The sequence below is a fragment of the Fomitopsis serialis genome (genome assembly GCF_022376445.1).
Source record: "Fomitopsis serialis strain Sig1Antser10 chromosome Unknown B0H18scaffold_4, whole genome shotgun sequence".
Classification (NCBI taxonomy): domain Eukaryota; kingdom Fungi; phylum Basidiomycota; class Agaricomycetes; order Polyporales; family Fomitopsidaceae; genus Fomitopsis; species Fomitopsis serialis.
This window is the reverse complement of record NW_025954964.1, coordinates 285,935-310,797: the sequence shown is the minus strand read 5'-3', so window position 1 is coordinate 310,797 and position 24,863 is coordinate 285,935. Positions and strand designations below refer to the sequence as shown.

At 55.8% G+C, this 24,863-nt stretch overlaps 9 protein-coding genes across 9 annotated transcripts; 6 read left to right on the top strand and 3 right to left on the bottom strand.

Moving 5' to 3' along the window:
* Nucleotides 1-12: 12 nt before the first annotated feature.
* B0H18DRAFT_975638 (Spc98 family-domain-containing protein) lies at nt 13-3,594 on the top strand. The gene is made up of 11 exons (XM_048044090.1): nt 13-68; nt 120-435; nt 486-595; nt 649-858; nt 909-983; nt 1,037-1,232; nt 1,283-2,555; nt 2,609-2,615; nt 2,664-2,782; nt 2,842-3,305; nt 3,362-3,594. The coding sequence occupies exons 2-11, from the start codon at nt 145-147 to the stop codon at nt 3,527-3,529; spliced, it is 2,913 nt and encodes a 970-aa protein (XP_047899020.1). The 5' UTR covers nt 13-68; nt 120-144; the 3' UTR covers nt 3,530-3,594.
* Nucleotides 3,595-3,787: 193 nt separating this feature from the next.
* B0H18DRAFT_412107 (uncharacterized protein) lies at nt 3,788-6,166 on the bottom strand. The gene is made up of 3 exons (XM_048037969.1): nt 5,748-6,166; nt 5,179-5,695; nt 3,788-5,122 (listed from the first exon to the last, which is right to left on the bottom strand). The coding sequence occupies exons 1-3, from the start codon at nt 6,034-6,036 to the stop codon at nt 3,940-3,942; spliced, it is 1,989 nt and encodes a 662-aa protein (XP_047899019.1). The 5' UTR covers nt 6,037-6,166; the 3' UTR covers nt 3,788-3,939.
* Nucleotides 6,167-7,065: 899 nt separating this feature from the next.
* On the top strand, nt 7,066-8,814 carry B0H18DRAFT_975635 (uncharacterized protein). Its single transcript, XM_048044089.1, has 2 exons — nt 7,066-7,484; nt 7,540-8,814. Exons 1-2 carry the CDS (start codon nt 7,085-7,087, stop codon nt 8,349-8,351), a joined length of 1,212 nt encoding a protein of 403 aa, XP_047899018.1. The 5' UTR covers nt 7,066-7,084; the 3' UTR covers nt 8,352-8,814.
* Nucleotides 8,815-8,985: 171 nt separating this feature from the next.
* Nucleotides 8,986-10,569, bottom strand: B0H18DRAFT_1092154 (Spo11/DNA topoisomerase VI subunit A; the record flags this gene model as incomplete). Its single annotated transcript, XM_048032314.1, has 13 exons — nt 8,986-9,106; nt 9,163-9,206; nt 9,322-9,376; nt 9,443-9,595; nt 9,651-9,782; nt 9,814-9,836; nt 9,893-9,976; nt 10,026-10,112; nt 10,170-10,223; nt 10,292-10,306; nt 10,327-10,345; nt 10,400-10,466; nt 10,527-10,569. The coding sequence occupies 13 exons, from the start codon at nt 10,567-10,569 to the stop codon at nt 8,986-8,988; spliced, it is 897 nt and encodes a 298-aa protein (XP_047899017.1).
* Nucleotides 10,570-11,438: 869 nt separating this feature from the next.
* B0H18DRAFT_926865 (uncharacterized protein) lies at nt 11,439-12,597 on the bottom strand (the record flags this gene model as incomplete). Its single annotated transcript, XM_048041642.1, has 3 exons — nt 11,439-11,985; nt 12,034-12,246; nt 12,308-12,597. 3 exons carry the CDS (start codon nt 12,595-12,597, stop codon nt 11,439-11,441), a joined length of 1,050 nt encoding a protein of 349 aa, XP_047899016.1.
* Nucleotides 12,598-13,187: 590 nt separating this feature from the next.
* Nucleotides 13,188-15,592, top strand: B0H18DRAFT_975628 (uncharacterized protein). The gene is made up of 9 exons (XM_048044088.1): nt 13,188-13,323; nt 13,359-13,616; nt 13,762-13,890; nt 13,943-14,041; nt 14,104-14,323; nt 14,378-14,709; nt 14,765-15,155; nt 15,211-15,291; nt 15,345-15,592. The coding sequence occupies exons 1-9, from the start codon at nt 13,288-13,290 to the stop codon at nt 15,392-15,394; spliced, it is 1,596 nt and encodes a 531-aa protein (XP_047899015.1). The 5' UTR covers nt 13,188-13,287; the 3' UTR covers nt 15,395-15,592.
* Nucleotides 15,593-15,754: 162 nt separating this feature from the next.
* Nucleotides 15,755-20,189, top strand: B0H18DRAFT_975626 (Six-hairpin glycosidase-like protein). The gene is made up of 15 exons (XM_048044087.1): nt 15,755-16,176; nt 16,236-16,658; nt 16,720-17,640; nt 17,693-17,739; nt 17,793-17,978; nt 18,030-18,293; nt 18,343-18,412; nt 18,473-18,752; nt 18,806-18,920; nt 18,975-19,105; nt 19,156-19,403; nt 19,456-19,508; nt 19,564-19,631; nt 19,683-19,714; nt 19,775-20,189. The coding sequence occupies exons 1-15, from the start codon at nt 15,835-15,837 to the stop codon at nt 19,883-19,885; spliced, it is 3,291 nt and encodes a 1,096-aa protein (XP_047899014.1). The 5' UTR covers nt 15,755-15,834; the 3' UTR covers nt 19,886-20,189.
* Nucleotides 20,190-20,835: 646 nt separating this feature from the next.
* Nucleotides 20,836-22,459, top strand: B0H18DRAFT_975620 (uncharacterized protein). Its single transcript, XM_048044086.1, has 5 exons — nt 20,836-21,554; nt 21,613-21,755; nt 21,779-22,152; nt 22,206-22,308; nt 22,365-22,459. Exons 1-4 carry the CDS (start codon nt 21,027-21,029, stop codon nt 22,259-22,261), a joined length of 1,101 nt encoding a protein of 366 aa, XP_047899013.1. The 5' UTR covers nt 20,836-21,026; the 3' UTR covers nt 22,262-22,308; nt 22,365-22,459.
* A 130-nt stretch (nt 22,460-22,589) lies between these two features.
* Nucleotides 22,590-23,928, top strand: B0H18DRAFT_412000 (uncharacterized protein). Its single transcript, XM_048037968.1, has one exon. The coding sequence runs from the start codon at nt 22,688-22,690 to the stop codon at nt 23,837-23,839; it is 1,152 nt and encodes a 383-aa protein (XP_047899012.1). The 5' UTR covers nt 22,590-22,687; the 3' UTR covers nt 23,840-23,928.
* The last annotated feature ends 935 nt before the right edge of the window (nt 23,929-24,863 follow it).

Sequence of the window (24,863 nt, the reverse complement as noted above, 5' to 3'; positions counted from 1 at the left end):
CGTGACCGTACGCGCCACGATCTTGTCCTGCGCCACCACCGTGACCAGATCCTCTCCGCCACAACCGCGTAGGTCTTTAAGTCATGGCCTGGAAACCGGTTTCTCACAAAGCTGCACAGGTTAAGCCTGTGGAAGTCAATATTGATGGCAGAGTCAATCCTTCCGGACCTGCAGGGTCTGGAAACATCGCAATTGGATACATTGCCTGAAATCCATCCAGGATTCTTCGTACCGCGGCTTACGGACAAGCCGCAAAACCCAATCATGGACACCATACAACTGATGCAACGGACCCGCGACTCGCTCAATGTGACATACCCTCTACCAGTGGAAGTCGAAGCGCTCGCAGAAGACATGTGGGCCGTCGCAGAAGCTCGCCGGAAAGTTCAGAACGATATCTGGCAGCAGGCAGCAACCGAGAAGAGCAACAGTATGGTATACAGAGAATTCTTGTTGCTTGAAAATTCCGCTGACCTGTTCTATAGCATTGCTTGATGTCTTGGGAAACGCTGCGGAGTTCGTTCAACTCTCGCACAATACCCTCTGCATTTCTGTCGCAGCAGGACACTCGGGTCTTTGCATCTGTACGCCATTAGTATGCATCCTGATTCGCATCCTTATGTATAGCGACTGATTGACACCCTCTAGTGTCAGGCCCCAATTACACGATTCCGCAAAGCCACTAGTATACGTTTCCGGCAGCGAACTAATACAATCCCTTCATCTGACGCTGACAGGAATGTCCTCTTCGACACATATTTGGGATCCTCGTTCCGAACAGTTCACCCTACGTGCCGTGCCGCGAGGGACGAGGGGTAAAATCGTCTTAATTGGCACGGATGAGGTCATCAGCGAGAGGTGAGGTGGTCGTCCCTGTTGTCGAGTCTCGCGGCTCACGAACTTTGCAGTGTACTGCAGCGATTCGTGAATATCGGGACCTTAATGCGGCGCCTTGAGAACTTGACCCAGTCTCACAATACCATGTGTGTGCTCAAGAATCAGGTTTCTGCGTACACTTACCATTCTCATGATCAAGGCGTGGGCGTGCTGCTCAAGTCACTCACTCATTCATCCATGCGCTTTCTTCAGTGCTTGATTCTCTACGGAAACGACTAGCGAAGCCGATGCGATGGGATACCAACTCGGAAGACACACTTGATTTGGTCGCTGTGTGGATGCGATACGCTGCGACAGAAGAGATACTACTCGCACTGGCAGCTCTATGCAACAGAGTAAGTACCATCGCAGCCCGACTCTACTTGCTCGTTGACACATTGCGTAGGACATGCATGAACTGCCGTCTGTGTATTCTCCATTGCCCACCACGGTGGTGGACCTTCTGTCCAGGATATATCGTCAGCTGGATGAAAGCCTAGAGAACCACTCGCCGCATGCGCTGCAAGCCATCCTCGCCTATATTCTGACTGTCACCTCTCAGGATTATTTCCAGCAACTTAGCCAGTCGGTCGGGTACAATATGTCGCCCACACACAACACCGATCCGGCGATGCACGACAGCGGTCTCTATGGCACTGACCACCTCGACGAGGAGCCTGACGATGAACGGGATGAAACGTTTTACGACGATCCGCCGGCCGACGAACCTTGTCCAGTCTTTATACAGGAGGCACTAGCCAGTGCCTTCCCCCGTGCGAAGAGGTCACTCAAGTTTCTGCGTGAAGCGCAGCCAGACCATCCATTGCTGCACGGGTATCGCGAAGATTGCCCCGATGTCCATTGGTTTTGGACAGATGCAGACGTCGCAACCGCTTGGACTGGGCGTAAAGGATCGCTCGGGCCAGTTGACTTGCCTGCACAACATCCAGACCGAGACTCTGAGGCCGACCCTCCCCTTCCAGATCGTGAATACAGGGAAGAGTTGAAGGACTTTGCCCTCTTTGACCTAACCCCTGGTCAAAACCTCGGTCTCTTCGCTCCCCCCGCGTCTCAGACGGATAGCACAGAAGTGGGTGACTTACAGGCGTTCATGAACGCTTTCCCGTCCACCTTGCCATCCTTGACACCGACTCTGTCGCACCTCACGGCTCTCGTCCTCTCTCCTCTCGCCCATCATATGGAGGCGCTGTCAGGTGCTCTGGTCACATTGATTCTCTCGCCGACCGACCTCAGTCTCCCCCTTCATCTGTCCGTTCTCCGCTCCTACCTCTTGCTCACATCCCATGCCTTCAAGTCAAGGCTGTCTGCCGCGCTCTTTTCCGATTCTGACGACCCACCAAACTCTACCACGCGGGCATCTGCCGCAAGCCATCGAAAAGCAGAAGCCAGCACACCACTCGCGGACGGCCACTGGGCAGTGGGGCTGTCGCCTGCTTTGACGGCAGCGAGTGTCTGGCCACCGAGTGTACCGGAGCTGAGCTTCCACCTGCGCACCGTGATCAACGACTCTTTGCAGAGCTCGTTCGGACTTTCGTTCGAGCAAACAGGACTCCCTCCGAGGCAAGAAAGCATCATACATGAAGCCGAATATCGCTTGGGATTTGCCATCCGCGACCTTCCAACTGGTACTGGAAAGGAGAAATGGCTGGACCCTCTTTGTGAGCACCACGTTACATCATATTTCCTGCACCGGCTCACGACTATCGTACAGCTATCGAGTAGGCTCCCTGCCAACCTCTGCTGTCCCCGTTCTAACATTGCTCTAGGGCTCTTGACTTCCTGTACATGGATTACAAACCACCAAGACCTCTGCACGTCGTGATAACACCCGACGCGCTCTCTAAGTACCACCGGATATTCGCGTTCAACCTACGGCTCATGCGAGGTAAGCCGCCGACCGATTGAGGATATAACCCTCCCTGATACACGACTGTCTCGCAACAGCCACATGCGCCATGTCTGCGACGTATCGAATAACCAGGCGGTCCACCTCGCCGCTCTTCCCGACCTTATTTCAAACCAACAAACTCCTCCTCCACGCCCGCTTCGTCGCCACCGCGTTCGTGACAACGCTGTCCTCGTACATCTACGACCGCGCCATCGGCCTCAGGTTCGACGCCTTCCTCGCCAAGCTCAACGTCCCCGAGCAGAACAGACCACCCGGTGGCTTCTCCGACGTCTTTGTGCTTGCGGATTACCACTCCTCCGTCCTCGACGACATCCTCAGCGCGTGTCTCCTGCGTTCGGGCCAGAAAGCGGTGGGCGACGTGTTGCGAGGATGCCTTGAGCTTGTCTTGGAACTGGCCGTCCTTGCCGGGGACCGATACCAAGGGCGCTTGGAGGAATACCAGGCGGCGCCGCTCCTCGAGGACCTCTGGGAGAAGTTCAGAAAGAGAACGCTGACTCTGGTACGTCTTCACTGCCACTTGTAGGGTTGTCGATGTGCTGAGCCGGGCGCACTTAGATCAAGGTTTTGAGAGCTCTCGTAGAGAGAGGCTCTGGGACCTCTCGCGAGGCCGTGGAGGATGTTGCAGCGCAGCTTGCGAATCTTTCCCGTCTAGACGGAGTGACAGGAAGCCTACACGACCTCGTCACCCGCCTCGACGTCGCGGAGTGGTGGATACGCAAATGACGATAGCTCTCCCAATTGATTAGTTCACCTGGATCTATTGTTGCAATTGGGTTGTAGCAGGACGAACTTCGCACAAAATGGTATTCATTATTCTCCGAACGATACATGACGAGTGGAAACAGTACAACTAGTGTGGTGACGATGATGACGTGAGAAATTATCCTACTTGTACAAGCACTTTTGGACCAGTGTCAGAGTCCCGAGCATTGAGCACCGACATGATATGACACGTGAAAGGAAATGACTAGGGGAATATGTGGGATACTGTGAGATGATGCATGCATACGTACTGAAACATTGTCGATGATGGGTAATGATGAGAGGAACGGACCAGCAGACGTATAGGTAGCGTGTGCACGACAAATCGACTGTAAGAGGGATAAGTTTTGAGCAGGTGAGATGGAGCACTGTTACACCTCCATGGCACCCTCGAACACGTCCGCTGAGGTCGACGCGCGAGCCGACGCTTTTGCCTCGCGGGCGATCCTCGCACGCTCACGCTCCCAGATGGCGCGAACTTCCTCCTCGCGCGCATCCGCGGGAGGCTCAGCCTCCGCACCAGCGCCCGCGATCCCGAGACCACGAGACACCTCGTCAAGACGCACGTCCGCGACGAAGCACACCTCTGGGCAGCTCCCCTTGCTGGCCCCAACCGTAAAAGACGACGATCGGCCGAAACCTTTCCGGCCTGTCTTGGAGGGTGTGCCCGGCATGCCGCCACGTCCAGTCGAGAGCATTACGAGCCCAACAGTCTCGAGCAGGCCCAACAAGTCGGTGAACTCGCTCCGCGACACGGGCGTGAAGACCGCCGAATCACCCCGAGCAAGGATGGCCGAATAGAACGCATGCAACTGCGCGACGTCGACGGAGCCACTTGCGGCAGGGACTGCAGCTGATGCGGATTGAGTCCGTTTCACTGGCGAGCGAGGGGGCTTAGATGGAGACCCAGCTGCAGGCGAGCCGGAGAGTGCCAGCCCGGCTTCGACACGCTTGCGGACGAGCAGGAGCGCCAGAAGTGCCAGGCGTTGCTGGAGCCCAAGCCCACGAATCTTGGTGATAAGTTCGCTCGCGCCCGCGGACGAGCCAGACCCAGACGTTGCCGCGGGTGCATTCGGTGATGATTGGGCTTTGAGTGCAGCGAGGACATGCGTGGGCGTGACGACGGCCATTGGGGCAGAAAGGGGGTCGTCGGAGACGACATCGGCGAGGGCGAGATCAATCGCACCGCGAAGGACTTCAAAGATAGCACGGACATCACCCGTTTGCGATGCTATCTTCTTCGTCAATAACATCAACGCGGGCGCAGGTAGGAAACGCCTGACTCGATCCCCACAATCCGCGTCATCATAGAGTGGTGACAGTCGGGAAGTCAAGATCTCCATCAACTGCTGTGAAGCATATGGAGCAAAGTGAACCGTGTTCACAGACTTCACCGAGTCCAACGACGCGGTCGTGGCGGACGATGTCAACGTATGCGTGTTGGCGATGCCGATCATACGCAGATGTTCGCTGAGGGTTTGAGCGAATGTGAACAACGATACAAGGCATTGGTCGTCGGATATAGCGTGATCCAACTCGTCGAGAACGACGATGCTATGAGACCGGGATAATCAGCTATGATTGAGAGCCACAACCCGTTCGTGACGCACCATCTCGTTTTCTTAGTCGTAAGCAGACGCCGCACGCGCTGGGCTGAGGATTCTTTCGCCTTTCGTCGACGCCGACTGTTTGATTGCCCTTCGTCGATAACATCCGCAACACTATCCCAGATCGCGTCGACACCCTTGATCGCCATGCAGTTAATCACAATGGCCTTCGTGCCTTGAGACTCTAGCTCGGAGCGACATGCACGGAGCACATCATTCACGAGAGCGGTCTTGCCCGTGCCCGGAGAGCCCGAAATATAGAGCGAGGTACGATCACCCTGGTCGCCGGAGACGAAGGCAGCGAAGAAACTCTCGATCACGGCGCGCTCGGACGTACGTCCTGACATGCCTGTGAGGCCGTTGGACGTAGCACGCAGTAGGGCACGAACGCGCACATGAAGGGGAAGCAGCGCCGAGGGAGGCGACGGGGGAGGAGTAGCCAAGGAAAGACCATTGAAGGATGAGGAAGGTGTGCGCGGTGACGCGGTTAAGTCGGCGGACGACGCCGCTCGTCGTGGCGCTGAAAGGGTGTCAGACACGTGTCATCGTCTGTGAAGAAAACCAGCACATACTACGACGCGGAGAGATCGAGCCCTCTGTACTTGATCGACGCACGCGTCGCGCGGATGGGGATCGATTCAGGACGGTGAAGACAATCGGGGGAATGTTCTCCTTATTACCGTCGTCGTCGAGGAACGACGTCGAGGTGCGCGGCCGCTTTGGATCTGGACTAGGATCAGGCGTTGGAAGAGCGACGCCTCCATCGCAAGCGGACCCGGCTGAGGAGGAGTCGACGGAACTTTGGTGGTGGGTACGCTTCCCCAAAACGCTGTTGCGCGTGGAACGGAGAGTAGCCGGCATGACTAACAGGGTGTTGAGCGACTTGAGTGATGTCCCAGGGGTAGGAGGCCGAGGCTGAAGAGGGACGGGAGGTATGTCGTGGCCGAGGATGGTCGAGGGACTGGAGGAAAAGAGGCAGAGCGGAAAGGGGAAGCTTTAAGCGGGTGCGGAGTTGACGCGCTTTCAGAGTCCGCCTAATCAACGAGACGCGACGCGCCTAATAATCCGTGACACGCGACGCGACGCGTCTGCACGTGACCGACGCGTGGGCGGCCGCGGGATGCCACGCCACCACTGCGACCACAGCCTCGCACCGCGGCTGAGAGGCTGAGAGGCTGAGACGAGACGGCGACGGTCGCACCTGCCGCCCTCGCGCTGTTCCGCGCTCCCATGGGTCTCTGTTGGTTCTCTGCAGGGCCATCGCTGCCCACCGCTGGGGAGAACGTCCGATCGACTGGGAGATACGTTCCCGGAACGCGTTCCGGGAACGCCTCTGCGGAACGCCCCTAGGAACGCTGGTCACATAGTGACAGAGGGCAAAGCGTATGTAGTGGCCTATGTCATAAGCACGAATTGCCAAACCCGGAAGTCAATAGTACGGACTTAGATACTTACTAGAATGCTTACTAATACACCGAGTCCCGACTCTGTCACACATAAAGCTGCAAAAACCCAATCGTGCTAGCATCAGCAGAGTATAGACTACTGAATACCAGTAGGTGTATTTTCACTGCCATAGATGAATCACAAGCTATTAATAACTTGACGTTCATACAGGTTCATACTCACTGGCGGGGACAGCACTCAGCACGTGATCCAATGTGGCCCAGCGAGCATTGCCTGATTGGGCATATTCTCCATATCAGGAAATACCCTTAATTGGCTAACCACATCCACTGCGTAGTGCGTTGTGACCTAACAACCAAACAATGGCCCACAAGACATTGTGATTACTACGAACCACTACGTATAAAGATCCGAACGGTCAATTACTATAGATTACTATAATGCAACCGCAGGAGAGTGGCAGCACTATAAACGAAGGTGTCACACGTCGTCACGGTGCGTGATGTTCCGCGTTCCCCGTTCCCCGTTCCGGGAACGTTTCTCCCCGTGGATCCGACTTTCTGCGCTGGGGAGACGGCACGGGCGCCGGCGGCCACGTCAGACCGGATTCGGCGGTCGCGAGAGGCAGCGTTTGAGGATCTCGTGCAGGACAGAGCGCGCCTATATATACTTAGCCCTTCTCACTGCGCCGCGTTCCAGTCAAAAGGCGGCTGCGGTGCGCTTGCTGCCCACTTCCCGCCTGTCTTATACCCTTTCCCACCTCCAATCCGCCCTTCACGACTATCTATTAACCATGCAGCTCCTTGCCCTCGCACTCCTCGCGTCTACGCCAGCCGCCGTCAGCGCAGCCACATGCTCCGGACTCAGTACCGGGGCCATGGCTGCCATAATAGTAGAGAGCGGTGAGTCTTTCGTGTGCTCTGGGCACACCATCGACATCTGACGCACCGCGTGCAGTGGTCATCTTCCTTCTCGTCATCGTTCTCTTGTCTGTCCTGCGCCAGCTGCAGATTGCGCGCAACAAGCTCAAGGCCGCGCACTTGCACGAAGGGCAGGAGTATAAACGGGGTCCAGCGTCGGACGATCGGGCTGACCGGAACCACAGCACGTCGTCGCTGGTGCAGTCTCCTCAACAAGATAACTATGAGGAGAGCCACGTCGCGCTCCTGCCTCCGTCTCTCCGCCCGCAATCCCACTCCTTCTCCAGCCCTCCCAGCGTCCGCTCGTCCACGCTCTACGACTTTACACCGCGGCAAGAAGACTTCGGGTTTGACTTCAAGTCGTATCGACCTTCATCAGTCGTGCAGCCTTCAACAACCGTGCAACCGCCAGTAGCAGTGGCACAGCCTACGATCCTACAGCCTTTGACGCACGTAGCCGAGGTTTCAATGGCCAGCCTACCTAATCCGCACAGTGAGCATGGCCACGGAGGCGACCACGATGACGACGACGACGAGCAGTCCACGACGCACGAATCGCTCCTCCCAACGCCGCTCCCGCGCGCCGCACAGCCCTCCGACGACTCCGAGACCTCCGGACGCCGCGTCCGGCTCCGTGGCGTTGTCCGAATCCTCTGGGCTGCCGACGTCGTCGGCGCGCTCGAGCGGGGGCCCACGCCCATCTCGCGTACCACCACCGCCAGCACGACCCTGTCCACGTACAGCGACGTCTCCACACCCATCACAGGCCCTGTGCACGAGCTGCTGATCAACCGCCAACGCGACTCGGGCAGCCAGGCCCACACCGTCGCCAGTGCTGTCCGGCCTTGAGCGCCCGGACAGCCCCCGTCAGCCTCGATGGCTAAGCTAGGCGGCATTGCGGTGAGCATGCGCCTTGGCGTCATGACCTCGTCTCGATGACACAACACTTGGACACTATTGCATATCCCGTTTCGCATTTAGCACATTGGTGCGGCACGGACACTCTCGGACTTGACATCGCATCGCATTGCATCGATACGGCATACTAGTACTGACATCTAACTGTCGTTTGTCCTGCTGACGCGCGGGCGCGGATTGACTCTGACATGCGTGCATATATCGTAGCACACCGTCATATATTGTTCTGAAGTATCGGACTCGTAACATATGTTCTAATGCGGCCATTCATTGCAACGACACGGACTATTTACTGCATTAGACTCTGTAGCATACTCGCCCGTCCCGGGTGCCCCAAAATGTCAGAATGCGGCCTTGACCGTGTGGTTGAGGCCGTCGACCAGTGGAACCATCAGACGTGTGTGGCGGACGTCGTCGACATGTCAAGCGTACTTTGTGGCGTAGCTGTCCACGATGGCGGTGATCTTGTCTGCTAGGTAGGTGACAGGCATGGCGGCTCAAGGGGTGAGTATGCATGGACACCGTCGCCAGGTCCGCGTAGTCCATCGAGTCAAGGACGTCCGCGTCACCGGTGGGTGGTTAGAGTCTTGTCCACGAAGCCAGGCATAGTTGCCTTCCTTTGTACACTTGAAAGGATCTCAATCTCCGCCTTGCGCCGGTTATGCAGCATGTACTGGAGCTCCTTCCTACTCACGGGCCAGTCAGCCCATCTGACGCAATCGCAAATGCCAATTAGACGCACCGCCACTTCTTCGGGAGGCCACTACGTCGCAGCATACTCAGTGCCTGTACGTCCAGTCCAATGAGCGGGCCGCTCGCACAACGGGACAAACGGGTTTATCCCGCACCCAGGGGGGGCCGGCAGGCAACGCAAGGCATCCATGAGGTAGCGCAGACACACCTTCTTCTCGTCATGCTTCGTAATCGGTATAAGCGCGTCCTTGGGGATGTCCAGCCTGGCCAGTCGCGCAGCACCCGTCAGCTTCTCGGTGCAGCACGGTTGTGGGCGAACGTTCGCTCACCCCGCCAGCTCGCTCGTCCAGATCCCCAGCCAGCGCACCCGCGCGGCAGCGAGGCTCTCCCGCTCATGCTGCATCTGCGCGCTGCCGAAGCGGTACACGGAGAGGATGTCCAGCCCGTAGGCGTCGCCGTCGACAAGCGCCAGTATGGGTATGCTACATATGGTGGGCGGTCATACGAATGAGCTGGGGGCACGCGGTAAGGGCTCACTAGGACGGGAGGTTGTCGGACAGCGTCTTGACGAGCTGCCGGGTCGCCACGTCCGGGTACCCTTGCCCTATAGACGTCAGGTGCGAGGAAGGGCAAGGGGAAGGACGAGCACCGTGATGATGAGCCCAGGTCCTGGCAAGGAAGGGTGGTTGGCGAACTTGACCGACACAGGGTTTGGAAGACCGCCTGAAATGCCGCACCGTCAGATCCAACTGGCAATGTCACTTGTGCGTGAAGTGCACCTCCTTCTCGACGATGAGGACCCATGATAGCGAGTCATCTACCTCAAATTGTGCGATGTCTTCGCCGGTTGGTATCAGTGTGCCCTAACCTGTGGTGTCAGTTGGAATACCCGGTTTGGAACGAAAGGACAACCTCGGAGTCGTTCGCTTGTATGGCATCCCCTCCGTCGAGGTGGATGACTAGTTTTGACCCACATACAAGTCCTTTGGCCGAGGCACGCTGGACTGTTATTAACGAATGCATATGCTCGGAGGTCCTGCACGATTGATCACATACGACGTTCAGGTCAGCTCGGCCGACACCAAGGGTCGCGGCGAGGTCATCGACCAGCTATGCACGAAGGCCAAGGGGTTCAATGTCAGTTTCACGCACGCACGAGAGCTCTGGCTTCGACCCACTTTGTCAACTACGGCCTGGGATTGAAGAGCCCGACATCCTTGTAATACATATCCCTGATTTCGCTTCAAATGCTGACTGTATGCGTCATCCCACACGGAATTGCGCACCGTTTCGTCAATGGCATGTCAGTTGACAAGGCTTCGTGTACGAGGCTGACCACTCGAAAGAGTTGTGCTGCAAGGGAATCTCAGCAACAGCATGCAATGAAGTTGTCACCGAGTTATGTAGGCATACTAAATGGCTGTATGCTCGCTCCTTTCCCCTTGCGAGGAAACATCAGTGTACGAGTTCCTGGAGATCTGCCAGTACACCATGAGTTTCATCTCATGCAGTCCGAAGGAAGAGATCACCCATCCGAAGACGTCCGCTTTCGATCGGCGAGCTCTACGATGATCCTCTTCGTCTTCGTCTTTGTCTTCACCCGGTCACCTTCTTCGAGCGCCTCCACGAGCTGCTCCATAACTGATAAGACTAGAGCCTCAAGTTGCCCCATGATTGCAATGCTGTCGGCGAGCTATGAGACCTAGATGACGGTGAATACTACTAGTGGGCCCACCGTTCTTCGGAGACGTCCACTGGCAGGTGCACGTCTGGTTCGATTTCTGCTCTTCGAAATCATGTACCACACCGTGCTCGCTGTTTTCGTCGTGTAGTGTTTGTGATTGTGAGCTAGTGCCTCCATCGTCATCAGCGCTAGCTTCGACGTTTTCATCTCCGCCTCCGTTTGCGGAAGTGAACTGGCTTTCGTCCTCTTCAAGTTCGTCCATCAGCATGATGAGAGGTGAATCTTCGCATATATGCATGTCCTCGGCGGCCAAATCATTGAAACCACCGTCTTGAGCGGTATCCTCATCTCCAGAGAATGCGAAAACATCGTCGAAAAGGTGTTCGTCGTGCATTTCAGAGTGTGTTGTGGGCGACAGGGACTCCGAGAAAGTCGGGGCGAAGGATAGAGCCGACAGGCACGATCGGGCATCGAGATTGACGCGACCTGTCACACCGTGACGAAGCGCGTTCGAGACGAAGTTACATTCGGACCCACAACTGCAAATGTCACGAGACGCATCGTCATAGAACAAGCAAGTGGACAACAAGCAAACGGGCACAAGCCAAGCAAGATCGCAGAGAGAAGCACAGAAAGCTAGCTTAGCCCCAGTTTCCCACCTCCAGTTCGAACCATTCCGGGATCCGCCGCCAGAAGTCCTCTCGTACCGCGTCGACGACAGAGCTATACTCCAGACGGCAGACTTCGCACGCCCTGTATACCGCCCTGTTCTCCTCTCCGGGAACGTCTTCCCTCGTCTGCATAGCAAGGCTTTCTGCGGTGGCGAACAGAGGGTCGGAGTTACGATTGCACACCATGCCATTGACGTCGCGGATCAGTTCGAAATTGACGGCTTCGAATGCCACTTGACATGCGCGCTGTGTGACGATGTTGCGCTTCCGAATGCAGGCGTCGCTGGGATCTCGACCTTCCAGTTCGTCGACGATGAAAGTCGAAAAGAAACGAGTTGCTTGTTCTTTCCCCCGGAGCACTTTGAGCAGATCCTCGTACGAGATTTGAGCACCGGTTCCGTCGACTCCGTTCATATGGTTGAGCACAAGTTGACTCGGCAAATACCGGGAAAGGTCGTAGAAAGCGGATGGTAGCAATTCTGGGGCGTTGACTTCGCGGGCCAAGTTGATGATCGAGCTGTACAGGGTCAAGTGTGCATACACGATGGGAATCTCCGTGACTTACAGCGGATGTGGCAATCCGGTTCGCGGAGCGTAGATGCCGTGGATATTTGTGACCTTCTTCTCACGGAGCTCCCATAAGGCAAGAGTGGTCGGCCAGGATAGCAACAGGATACGCATGACCTCTTTGCGCAGGTCGTCCACGCCATACTTCGTCGACATACGAAGCAACGCCGATATGACAGTGAACTCCTTGCTCTCCAGGCCGAAAGCACACCTTGAAAATAGTCTGTCAGCAGATTATGCAGTGCGAGAGGAATTCAAAAGCAGATACGCACCCGTATAGAGCTTTCAAAAAGTACATCATATCCTCTGGCGTATCCTGCAAGGCTAGTACTGGCCGGCCTTCCAGCGCAAGAGCGTGTCCCAGTTGGAGCGCTTCCACCTGGCCTCTCAAAACAGTGGAGTGATAGCAGAGTAGGCCCTGGTGTACAAGGAAGTATTGACGACCTGTGACGACTGCGAGATTTGCGTCATCAAAACACAGCTCGGGATGCCGGACGGGGACCTCGAATTCCTGAAGAGCGGAGGCGTGCCGGTTCGAGCTGAAGTCATTTTCCAGAGCCATTGAGGAGCTTTACGCCAGAGGGCGTTGGGATAAGGTGCGAGAGGTCCAGCTTGTCTTATGTTATGCTCAAGGGGGCTGGCATTTATGAGCACCGGAGGTTATGATCCAGACTGCCGACAACGCGGCATTCTACACCAACCCGGGACGTTGCCCTTGTCACCGGAGATTCGAATAATGTCTCTTCAACTTCTTCTGGAATAGTCAGATTTCGACAGAGGAATCAACTTGCAAATACGAAAAAGGCAACTCAGACATACCGATGTCGTTGTCCGCTCCCATCCGTACATCGGGACTTAGTGGCTGTAGCTGGTAAGTGCGTTGCCCCCACATCTACTTTCCCAAAAAAAACATGGGCGAACATAACCGAGAATTTTGTTGAACGGACTAGTGGATCTGTGCAAGGGTAACGGTGTCGCTCGGTGCAACGAGGTGCGGAGATAACCAAGAGACCGTGACAACTTCAAGTTATTTAGCGAGAGCGCCTGCAGGCTATTGAACCGATCTGTAACCGAGTACACTGAAGGCGTGGGAAAGTCATTCGGGTCAGTGACGAGGTCGAGTGACCCCTTCGATTTTTGCATACATCGCATCCTTTACCACCGCTCTCCCAGCCTCTGTAGTCTTGTACGCGTCCCATCTGTGCCCCCTGTTCATACGAGAATCTACGCAGCCAAAAACACCCTACTAACCATGTCCGACACCCCCACCACCCCGACCGTCCGCATCGTGCCTGGTGCTCCCCGTCGGCACCGCTTTCCAAGTCGCAGAAGAGGAAGAAAACGAAGTCCACGAAGAAAACTCCTGAGCACGACGATGTTACCTTACCCGACTCCACCTCCGCCGCGCTTACTGAGAAGGCCCCGACGGAGGCGGATGTGAAGGAGGGCTCGGTCGCGCCCGAGCTGGTCGCGCAGCCTGAGGCACCGCAGGCTCAGACACCGGTGGAGGATCCGGCACTGAAAGTGACACCCATCGTCGACATGCTCAATAAGCGATTGAAGCAGATACAAAAGAAGATGGTGAGTGCGAGTGTCTACATCGCTCGCTACTTGATCCTATGTCGTGCTTCCGACGCGTCACCTTGCTTTGGTCCCTCCATTTTATTGTCATGCAACGTCCAGTCCATTTAAGGGTGAGCATTGACGTCTTGCAAATTTATGACAGGCACGAATCGAACAGTACTCGTCTTTGCCACCGGACAAGCTCAACGACGATCAGAGGCGATTATTGACGACCCTGCCAAGTCTGGAGGCGACGCGGAAAGAGTTGGAGGACGTGAAGAAGGTCATCATTGTAAGTCTTCGTTCGCATTGAGTGTCACATAACCTCCTCACAAACGACACAGACGCACGAGGCGGAGGTTGCTCAAGAGTTGGCAGTCAAACAGGCTGAGGCTGCCAGAGCTGAGAGGGAACGTCTGGCTGAGGTGGTTGCGGCTGCTGAGGTGATGGCTATACCTCTTTACAAGGTTGCGGGGTCTGACATAACATGTTGTCTACTTTTAAGGACACGTACCAGCGAAAGACTGCCGACCTCATCCACTTCCTGCGCCTGAGAGACCTCCTGTCTCAAGGACACCCAGCCGTTACCAATCTTGGCATCGAACAGTCTGAGGGCATGGCAATCTACCATGTCACAGACAGGCTCTTCAGCGACGAGAGTGAGGGCCGCTTGGAGATCATCAGCAACTTCGTGACCGCAGAAGGCGAAGTGCACGGAGTTCCTTGTGCGTAGCCCTAGGCCTCTCTTTCTCGTGCATCGTGACATATGCCTGGCATAGACTCACGCCTGGTCGAGATCACCCAACTCTTCTTGAACCCTCCTGCACACGAGGAGCTACCAGTCGAAGAGCCTCAGGAAGTTGAACCGGAGGTTCCGGAGCCTGTGGAGGTTCCCGTTAGCGGACTATCCTCTGTCATTGGTGCAGCGCCTACTGGTGGCTTCCACTTCATGCAAGAAGACGAGCTGGAACAGGCCGTTGAACCTGAGCCCGTGCAGGAGGAAGTTGTCGAACAACCTGCGCAAGTGGAGGTCGTCGAGGCTGTGGTCGAGGCAGAGGTTAACGGTCACGCTGTTGTGGAGGAGTCGATTACCGTCACCACAACAACAGAGGTATGATACCAGTTGAAGACCGCGTGTACATGGACATGGACTCACGACGCGCCAGGTTCCTGAAATCCCTACCACGAATGGAGTGATTAACTGGGCGGACGAAGACGAGCAGGGCCTCCCGTCCATCGGTAGCCTGCATGCGCAGTTCGGTACCTCCAGAGATATGACACCCGCCTCTGAAGCTCCTGCAGAGCGTAGCGCACCGCCATCACCAATGCCAAATGGTGTGCAGACGAACGGACATGTTCCTCATCCAGATGACGATGGCTTCAGGCCCATGCCCCCAAGGGGCCGTAGCCGTGGTGGCCGTGGCTTCAGAGGTGACCGCGGTGGCTTCCGAGGTGACCGTGGTGGCTTCCGAGGAGGCCGTGGTGGCGAACGTGGTGGTTTCCGCGGAGGATACCGTGGCGGCGACCGTGGTGGTGACCGTGGCGGTGACCGTGGTGGTAAGTGCCATTTATCACGAGAGGTATACGTTGGCTCAGGTAAATTCACCTCAAGGTTTCCGTGGCAAGCCGCACGGAGAATGGCGAGGAGGTTCTGACGGCGAATTCCGTGGGCGCGGACGCGGACGAGGCCGTGGTAAGTTGAACCGGCGTGGAGGGCATCTCTTCATTGACAAGACGTGTTTGCAGGTTTCCACGACGCGCGCGGTGGCTCCCCTGCTCCCGCAACTCCTGCATGAACATGAAGATACCAGCTGTTGTACACAAAATGAATCTGGCACCTGTTGTATCTGCCTACCTGTCTGTGCTGACCACGAGGCGACTGCTCTGCTCTTGTGCTTGTCTTGATCCGCTGCTCTGCTCAGTCTCTCCGTCATCTGTACATATCTCTGCTGCAGTCTCTGCCTCTCTGCAATGCAATTTCTTTTCCCTCCGTCTATCCCAGTGCAGTTAGCATACCCCGCGGGCCCAGTTCAAACTTCTGTCTGTCTGGCAGCCAGACCCCGCGTGTGGAGCGTGGGGGCGTCGTTCCGGCGTTCTCTCGGCCGCTGAGACGGTCACGTGCTGACACCCGCGTGGCGTGACGTCAGGCGTCAAGACGCGAGAAGAGCTCTAGACGGGCGCCTACCGTCCTCGACGCGTTCGTTTCGCTCCGTCGTTCATCGTCCCCTCCCCCGCCATGTCACAGACCAAGAAAATCCAGGGGAAAATATTCAGAGGCGAGAACGGCAGCGGGCAACAGCCGCCTCGCTCGACGTCCGACCCCGCCCTCACGATCAACATACCCAGGCCCTCCCCGTCGCAGACCGCTGCTCCGGCCCCGCCCAAATTGGCAAAGGCGGAGACAGCTTCGTCGCCGAAGCAGGAGCAACAGAACGGGGGCACCCAAACCTTCCGGACTAGGCTCGTTGACCAGCTGCGCGATGAATACAAGGGCGCGGAGAGGTACCGACTCGAGCAGGATCGCAAGCGCGAGCTACACTGGAAGAGGTGGGGTCCGTATCTGAGCGACAGGCAATGGGTGCGTTCGACCCGCGATTAGGTTGGCTACGCTTTTTGTCTTACCAAACTATCTTACAGGCGACCGTCCGCGAGGACTATTCTGCAAACGGCGACGCCTGGAGTCACTTTCCTCACGAGCACGCCCGGTCGCGCGCCTACAGGTGGGGCGAGGATGGTATCGCAGGCATCTCGGATAACCATCAGCGCCTTAACTTCTCCTTGTCACTATGGAATGGGCAGGACCGCATCCTAAAGGAGCGCCTCTTCGGTGTCACCGGTCATCAGGGAAACCATGGCGAAGATGTCAAGGAACTGTACTACTACCTCGACTCGACTCCGACCCATTCGTACATGAAATTCCTGTACAAATACCCTCAGAAGGCCTACCCGTACGAGGAGCTTGTGCAGGAGAACCAACATCGCGATCGTGATGTATCTGAGTTCGAGATCCTAGACACCGATGCTTTCGACGAGGATCGCTATTGGGATGTCTTCCTAGAAGTATGTTGTCGGTCCGCCCGAGACTATATGCGTCTGAAAACTCACTATATCTACATCACAGTATGCCAAAGATGAACAGGACCCCGATAGCGTCTACGTCCGTATCACTTCTTACAATCGCGGTCCCGACCCCGCTACACTGCACATCGTTCCGCAATTTTGGTTCACCAACTTCTGGTCATGGCCGGCGGAGAAACCCAAGATGCCCGCCATGAGTGCCTCGGGCAACACGGTCATCACTGCTGTTCATCCCACCTTTGGCAAGTATCATTTGTACTGCCTCCCGTCACCACCTCCCGTTTCTGCGAGCGGATCACCTGTCGGTGAGAACGGTGCAGCTGATGGAGAGGATATGGATGCCATCGAGCCCGAGCTCCTTTTCACCGAGAACAACACCAACTTCCACAGGCTCTACGGAGGCCAGAACGAGACCCCGTATGTGAAGGACGCTTTCCATGACCATATCATCCCTTCGCACCGTCCGTCCCCACCAGCTGACGGTCAGCCCGGCTTCTTCTCAACGAAGATACACTCGAACACCGTGCACCATGAGAGCGGAACGCCGAGCTCCGAGGAAGAGCAGGGCCCGCGTACCCCCTTCCCCATGACGCCCTCGTTCGTGAACCCGGAAAAGCGCGGCACCAAGTCTGCCGCGCATTACGTCTTCGACAACGTACCTGGGCACGGCGGATGTGCGGTCGTCCGTATGAAGTTGACACGCCGGAAACCGGAACAAGACCCCACGATTGAGGATGAGGGCATGTTCGACGATGCGATCGAAGAACGCCGAGAGGAAGCGAACGAGTTCTACTCCGCCCTTGTCATGGGCCCGATGACAGATGACTTGCAGCAGATCATGCGCCAAGCACTCGGTGGCATGTTGTGGACAAAGCAGTACTATCAGTTCGTCCAGAATGAATGGCTGAACGGCGATCCTGCCCAGCCTCCGCCACCACCAGAGAGGAAGAATGTGAGGAACAAGGTGCGTGCAGTGATTTTGACAGCGGCACGAAATGCTGACGATTGTGATATAGGAATGGAAGCACATGTATATAGCCGACATCCTCTCTATGCCCGACAAGTAGGTGTTCAAGTATTGCGCGGTGCGCATATACTCACCCCTGCTGGATACAGGTGGGAGTATCCCTTCTTCGCAGCGTGGGACACTGCGTTTCATTGTATCCCCCTCGCCGTTGTCGATCCGGATTTCGCCAAGAAACAACTGGATCTGCTCACGCGTGAGTGGTATATGAAGCCCGACGGCCAGATTCCCGCGTATGAGTGGAACTTCAGCGACGTGAACCCTCCGGTGCATGCATGGTACGTCTCTGTCTGTTTGATTGGTCGACGATCGTTCATCACGTTGTTCAGGGCGACGTTCCGTATCTTCAAGATCGAGCGGAAGCTGTATGGTCGAGAGGACCTCGCATTTCTCGAGCGCGTGTTCCAGAAGCTGCTGCTGAACTTCACATGGTGGGTCAACCGCAAGGATCAAGGTGGAAACAACGTCTTCGAGGGAGGCTTCCTCGGTTTAGACAACATTGGTGTCTTCAACCGGTCCGAGCCTCTGCCGACAGGTGGTGTCCTCCGTCAAGCAGATGGTACGGCGTGGATGGCTTTCTACTGTCTGAACATGTATGCATCTACTCATACTCATTATGGCTCGTGCTGATCAATGATACAGGCTCAACATCGCCCTCGAGCTGGCGAAGCATAACCCAGTGTATGAAGACATTGCCTCGAAATTCTTCGAGGTCAGTGCTATTGAGTGTAAATCATCAGCAAGTGATGCCTTCTAATGCGTGCACCTCTAGCACTTCATCTTCATCGCCGATGCCATGACGTACCGCCAGGGCGAGCAAGAAATGAGCCTATGGAGTGAGGAAGACGGCCTGTACTACGACGCTATCGAATTCGACGGTGGCCACACGATGCAGCTTCCTGTCCGCAGCCTTGTGGGCCTGATTCCACTGTATGCGACGTGCGTCATCGAACCTGCAACGCTCAACCGCGTCCCTGGATTCAAAAAGCGTTTGGAGTGGTTCATCGAGAATAGGCCTGAGCTGTCGGAGCGTAACGTCGCAAACATGAAAGGTGCGTATCTATTGCAGATTCAAGCAAGACAACGTGCTCACGGTGTTCCACAGCCGGCGGTCGCGGTGAGCGGAGGTTGCTCGCGCTCGCTAACAAGGACCGTCTTGTCAAGATTCTCCAGAAGATGTTGGACGAGAACGAGTTTTTCAGCGAACACGGTATCCGGTCGTACGTCCATCGCTCTCGTTGTTCGCATTTCCTGGGGCTCATATCATTGCGCAGTCTGTCTAAGAGACATAAGGACCAGCCGTGGGGCATGGATGTCCACGGCCAGCGATACGAAGTCAACTACTGGCCCGGAGACTCGAAGTCTGGCATGTTTGGTGGTAATTCGAACTGGCGAGGCCCGATCTGTACGTGTATCCTGCACACGCTGGCAACTGCCTCACTCACCCCTCCTTAGGGCTCGCTGTGAACTTCCTCCTGATCGAGAGCTTGCAGCGGTTCTATCAGTATTACGGTGACGAGCTCCAAGTGGAGTGCCCGACTGGCAGCGGGGACTACATGAACCTCGTCGAGGTCGCGGAGGAGATCCAGCATCGAGTGATCCATATCTTTGGCCGTGATGCAGAGGGCAGGCGAGCGACGAACGGCGGCAACCCCAAGCTCGATCGTGACCCGCACTTCAGAGACTACGTCTGGTTCCATGAGGTTCGTCATGCATATTGATGGCCCCATGAAGACCCGCTCACTGGCTTGACAGTTCTTCCATGCTGACGACGGCCGAGGCTTGGGCGCATCGCATCAGACTGGCTGGTTCGTCACTTGTGTGCTGCACACGCTCGGCACCGCTGACGATGTCATACTTCAGGTCTGGACTCGTGGCATACCATATCCTCCAGAGTGGTGCAACTTGCCGACTTCCGAGGACTCCGAAGAGTGGGTCCACTGGTTCTTTTCACCAGAATGTAACCTGACCCATTTTCACAGCTCCTCGTAGCCTTGCTAACCATTACTTCGATGTAAGTCTTGGTTCGGTCGCTCGTGCATAATCTTCTGAACTGAGCGGATCCCTTTTTCAGGAACACATCGAATCGCAGTCGGAATACGGTGACGAAACCCACTCGCTCCGCAGCGCGTTCAGCGCTGCAGACCTCAACACCCTCGGTGACATTTCTCCCGAGGCCTTGTAGAACCATATCGGATCCCCTCCATGGACATTGTGGTGGATGTACATTCTCCCTCATATAACCCAACGAATGTCTGTACAGAGTATGTGTAGACTCGCCACGTAGAAACCCTCAGCATGTAGCCATTGCATCCTCTGTCTTACCCAATACACATCGTCTGTTGTACCTGACTCATTGTCGGCCCTTCTGGCTGTAATCACCTCACACGTTCGCTGGCCTTCGTAGACAAGCTGAGCACCGGCTCAATGTTGTTGAGGATGATTTTACGCATACTACAATAAGAACAGACGGAAGTTGACCATAGAAATCGAACTCGGTAGTGACAAGTACTGGAGTAACTTAGTACGACTCAGACTATGCATGGCCTGAACGACGCGTTGGTGGCTGAAACGCTGACTGCCGCGGCTGGATTATGTAACCGACGCGTCGGTGGCGCCGTGGCGGCGGAAGGGCCGCCGCGGCGCGGAAGCACTGGGCCAAGTTGTCTCTAACTGTCACTGTCCCTGCAGGTGCTCTCAGGTTTGCTCAGTTCATCGCTGGCGCACCGACGTTCTTGCGCTGCCAGTGCCTCAGTCGAGCTCATTCTGAGCGAAACATGATACGCCTGCCCGACCTCGATGACCATTCTCTGTCCTCAATCATATCGTTCCTCGATCGACGCGACAGTTTGACTCTCTCTCTGACATCGTGCAGGATCCATCCCCTCGCAAAGCGCCATGCACTGTCGGAAATAGACATTAGGACGGCTGCCCAGCTGGAGAGGATCTGCAGCTACCTCCTCGCGGATGTGACAAATCGCCTACACTTCGTGCGGACCCTCGCCGTGTTCAGCGGCGCTTTCGGCATACCGTACAGTGAGGATGAAGATTTCTCCGCTGCTCATCTCCTCGCGGATGTCCTTGAAAGAGCGTCTCTCCTGAAAATGCTGCGAATCGATACAGCCTCGCGGGTGTTCGAGGTCGAGCCACGTGTGGCATCTGCAACATGTCGCTTGGACCAGCTAGTGGACGTCGATCTGCGAGGTCTGACCTCCGCCTCATTTGCCGTCGTGGGTCGTCTTTCCTGTACGCCCCGCCGGCTCAGTCTACACGGCTCCTCGGGCCAACACTTCTGCGACGGGACGCCCTTACTTTCTGCATTGGTCATGCGAAGGGTCCGTTCTCTCCGCTTGGTCCGGCTCTGCATCGCGAACCAAAAAGACCACCATGTTGACAATGACCTTTTCTATGCGCCAATGCAATGGCCAGAGGTTATGGATCTGCACATCGAGCATAGCTATGTCTCTGTGGCCACGCTTGTCCATGCTCTCCCAGCTGTCAAAGCGGTACACTTCGAGTATAGAGCAGACATAAAGGATCTGGCGGAAAGATACCCGGATCTTTGGTCTACCATGGAAACCGCGTGCTGGACGTACCTCGACCAAGTTTACGGAACCGAGATGGATTTGACGCGTTGGAGGATAACATGCCGAGTACGGTGGCTTATACTGGACTCTGAGTCCGTGCACACCCACAAGTTCGTGCGGCAAACACTGTCGATCCTACAGCGTACTTGGCCCGTCGCCCTTTCCCTGTACGCATCCCCTGATATATTGGGTGTAGCGTTTTGGCGGGAGTTTGTTCGTAGCGCGCCCCGCATCCGCTACCTCGATCTTACGCTGGCACATTGCACGGTGAGTAAGTCAGGATCGCATTCATTGCACACAACTTGGCCCATGATCATACTACTAGGGCATACAATTCTCAGCACTGTCCCAACTACCCCTTGTTGCTCTTCGCCTCTCCCTCATACCCTGGGACGGCGACCGTCACGACAATTATGGACCGTATGACATGACAGACAAAGGACCCGCCACTGTCCATTCACGTTGGTCGTTTACGATGCGTGATCTGGCAGCGAATATTGCGGGGAGCATACCCTCCTTGAAATCGTCTCTGTCGGCGAGGGGATGCGAATGTTCGATGCCGATTTGTTACGCTACCAATTTCGCGGACCCGCACTATGGTGGCGCGTCATACCGAATGATGAACCGTCCTCGGTAAATGTGGGCCGCAAAAAAGAAGACGTAGGGAAGAATGTGTCCTTCGGCAGTTCTAGCAGAGATATAAACGACGAAGAATCCGACCGGCAAGTCGACATCAACCCCGAGTTGGCGAGGGATCTCGGCCCAAATGCGTCTCGCAGAATGACACCCATCTCGCAGAACATGGGGGAACGCATCCGTGCGTATATGGAATCGAGCAAGTTCACCGCAACGTCGGCCTTCGATGGTAAGCGGTCTTTCTTGTGTGACGACAAAAGCTCACAGACTGAATAACCGTAGATGAGCTGTTTGTACAGCTTGCACGAGCGGTAGACCCGGGCGAGGTGGTGTCTTAGTTGCACGTCCCTTCCTAGTCTGCACGGCGCAAAATGTGCATTGATATGTAAGATCTCATGTTTGATGTGAGACAGCGATGGAACTGAGGGTTATCCGTCACAGCATTTCCAAGGACAAATATTGTCAAAGATGGGAGGTTGAGATTGATCCGACGCCGACGTTTATGTGAGAGGTTGTTATACTAAAACAGTAGAGTGCGTGGAGGCACTGCAAGTATGGGAAACGCACTGTACTAATATCATAATCTTATTACGTTGCTATGTCGGGCCGGGATCAGACCACTGCCACACACGGGTACTTGTCCGGTCGGGCGTTTCGCAATCAGTACTTTCGACGTTGGACGACTCTCTCAAGTCTGCAAAGTTCGTCGTCCCAGCACCCTCGCGCTCACCTCACTCGAAATTCACAAGCATTGCGGAACCAAAATGCGCTTCCCCGACCTTGATGACCATTCTCTGTCCTCAATCCTATCGTTCCTTGATCAACGCGACAGTTTGACTCTCTCTCTGACCTCTTGCAGGATTCATTCCCTCGCAAAACGCCATGCACTGTCAGAGATAGACATCAGGACGGCCGCTCAGCTGGAGAGGATCTGCAGTTACCTCCTCGCTGATGTGACAAACCGCCTGCACTTCGTGCGGGCTCTCACCGTGTCCAAGGTCGCTTTCGGCATACGGTACTACGAGGCTGGAGATTTCTCCGCTGCTCATATCCTCGCGGATGTCCTCGAACGAGCATCTCCCCTGAAGATGCTGCGGCTCGACGCAACGGGTGCTCTATTCGAGGCGGAGCCGCGCGTGGCATCTGCGATATGTCGCTTGGACCAACTGGTGCACGTCGATCTACGAGGTCTGACCTCCCCTTCATTCGAAGTCGTGGACCGTCTTTCCTGTGCGCCCCGCCGGCTCAGCCTACACGGTTACGTTGCCACCTTAAGCAAAGACCGTGGCGACTGGACATCCTTGCTGTCTGCATCGATCATGCGAAGAGTCCGCTCTCTCCGTTTAGTCCGGCTCCGTATCGGGAATCCAAGGGACCACTCAGGTGACGATAACCCTTGCCACACGCCAACGCAATGGCCAGAGGTCAGGGATCTACAGATTGAGCATACCTTCGTCTCTGTAGCCACTCTCGTCCACACATTTCCATTGGCCAGGACGATACACTTCCAGACTAGAAAAGACATAAAGGACTGGGAACAAAGGAACCCGGCTGATTTGCCCCCATGGTCTCTGACTACCGAAACGGCATGTTGGCCGTATCTCGACCGCGTCGACGGAAGCAATCCGGATTTCGAGCGTTGGAGGATAGCGTGCAAAGTACGGTGGCTTATACTGGACTCCGGGTCCGGATCCATGATCAGCCGCACCGTGACGTTCGTGCAGCAGACACTGTCAATCCTACAGCGTACTTGGCCTGTCGCCTTTTCCCTGCATGGCTCCCCTGGCATGCTGGACGCGACGTTCTGGGGGGATTTAGTCCGTAGCGCACCCCACATTCGCTACCTCGATCTTACGCTGGCATCCGGTGGCAAGGAGGAGGACAAGATACCATGGACAGTGAGTCAGCCAACATAATAATACACACGAAGTTCATACGTATCATACTACAGGGCATGCGACTCTCAGCACTATCACAACTACCTTTGGTCGCTCTGCGCCTCTGCCACGTACGCCATGCCACCATTCACATCATGGGCATGACAGGTCAAACAACCAGCGCGCCACCGCCTGAGCATCCACACTTGCGTCTAAAATGCGGGACCTAGCAGCGGACATCGCGAGTTACATACCCTCCTTGAACGTCATCTCCGTCGGCGAAGGACTGCGAGAGTTCGATGCAGAGTTATCACGCTTCCAATTCCGCGGGCCCGCACTGCTATGGTGGCGCATCATGCCGAACGACGAACCGTCCTCAGTAAATGCAGACTGCAGAAAAGACACGGGGGCAGATGTGCACACTGGGACTTCCGGCGGAGTCTTCGATGATGGTAGGAAGGATGGGCCCTCAGACGAGGGTAGCAAGAACGAGGGATTTGACCCCGACGCGATGTTGGCGAAGACTCTCGGTCCTAACGCGTCTCGCAGAATGGTACCCATCTCGCGGAACCTGGGCGAACATATCCGCGCGTACATGGAATCGAGCAAGTTCACAGAGACGTCGGCCTTCGATGGCAAGCGGTATATGCTACTGTGAAGTGGGAAGCTCGTTGATTCAATGGATCGCAGATGAACTGTTCAAACAGCTTGCACGAACAGTGGTTCCATACGAGGGGGTGTCTTAGTTGTACGTCACTTCCAGTCTGCGTGGCGCGAACTTGACATTGATAAAATCCATGTTCAGTGAGACATCAAAGGAACGGAGGGTTTTGTCCGTTTCAGCATCTCAAACGACAATGCTGTCGAACCAGGGAGATTGATATTGATCTGACGCTGATGCTTATGCGGCTATTCTACGGGGATGAAAGTATAGAGTGCATGGAGGTGTTGCAAGACTGGGGAAAGGAGACCCACTGATACAGAGGTGTCTCAGTCTCGCACGTATCCTGCCAGCCGAAATGTACTTCTGACATTTCGAGTGGAGCACAGAGTTTACGTGAGT

Excerpts from the sequence above, each read along its gene's own strand:
- B0H18DRAFT_975638 (XM_048044090.1), top strand. The coding sequence starts at position 145 with ATGGCAGAGTCAATCCTTCCGGACCTGCAGGGTCTGGAAACATCGCAA. Across the intron at positions 436-485 it reads CCGAGAAGAGCAACAGTATG|CATTGCTTGATGTCTTGGGA; the intron begins GTATACAGAGAA and ends CCTGTTCTATAG. Across the intron at positions 3,306-3,361 it reads GAAAGAGAACGCTGACTCTG|ATCAAGGTTTTGAGAGCTCT; the intron begins GTACGTCTTCAC and ends GGGCGCACTTAG.
- B0H18DRAFT_975635 (XM_048044089.1), top strand. The coding sequence starts at position 7,085 with ATGTTCCGCGTTCCCCGTTCCCCGTTCCGGGAACGTTTCTCCCCGTGG. Across the intron at positions 7,485-7,539 it reads TGCCATAATAGTAGAGAGCG|TGGTCATCTTCCTTCTCGTC; the intron begins GTGAGTCTTTCG and ends CACCGCGTGCAG.
- B0H18DRAFT_975626 (XM_048044087.1), top strand. The coding sequence starts at position 15,835 with ATGTCACAGACCAAGAAAATCCAGGGGAAAATATTCAGAGGCGAGAAC. Across the intron at positions 18,413-18,472 it reads TTGCCTCGAAATTCTTCGAG|CACTTCATCTTCATCGCCGA; the intron begins GTCAGTGCTATT and ends GTGCACCTCTAG. Across the intron at positions 19,404-19,455 it reads ACTACGTCTGGTTCCATGAG|TTCTTCCATGCTGACGACGG; the intron begins GTTCGTCATGCA and ends CTGGCTTGACAG.
- B0H18DRAFT_412107 (XM_048037969.1), bottom strand. The coding sequence starts at position 6,036 with ATGCCGGCTACTCTCCGTTCCACGCGCAACAGCGTTTTGGGGAAGCGT. Across the intron at positions 5,696-5,747 it reads CTCGATCTCTCCGCGTCGTA|CGCCACGACGAGCGGCGTCG; the intron begins GTATGTGCTGGT and ends ACACCCTTTCAG. Across the intron at positions 5,123-5,178 it reads ACGACTAAGAAAACGAGATG|CATCGTCGTTCTCGACGAGT; the intron begins GTGCGTCACGAA and ends CCGGTCTCATAG.
- B0H18DRAFT_975620 (XM_048044086.1), top strand. The coding sequence starts at position 21,027 with ATGCGAAGGGTCCGTTCTCTCCGCTTGGTCCGGCTCTGCATCGCGAAC. Across the intron at positions 21,555-21,612 it reads TTACGCTGGCACATTGCACG|GGCATACAATTCTCAGCACT; the intron begins GTGAGTAAGTCA and ends TCATACTACTAG. Across the intron at positions 22,153-22,205 it reads CGCAACGTCGGCCTTCGATG|ATGAGCTGTTTGTACAGCTT; the intron begins GTAAGCGGTCTT and ends GAATAACCGTAG.
- B0H18DRAFT_412000 (XM_048037968.1), top strand. The coding sequence starts at position 22,688 with ATGCGCTTCCCCGACCTTGATGACCATTCTCTGTCCTCAATCCTATCG.
- B0H18DRAFT_975628 (XM_048044088.1), top strand. The coding sequence starts at position 13,288 with ATGTCCGACACCCCCACCACCCCGACCGTCCGCATC. Across the intron at positions 13,324-13,358 it reads CCACCCCGACCGTCCGCATC|TCGCAGAAGAGGAAGAAAAC; the intron begins GTGCCTGGTGCT and ends CCGCTTTCCAAG. Across the intron at positions 13,891-13,942 it reads ACGTGAAGAAGGTCATCATT|ACGCACGAGGCGGAGGTTGC; the intron begins GTAAGTCTTCGT and ends CAAACGACACAG.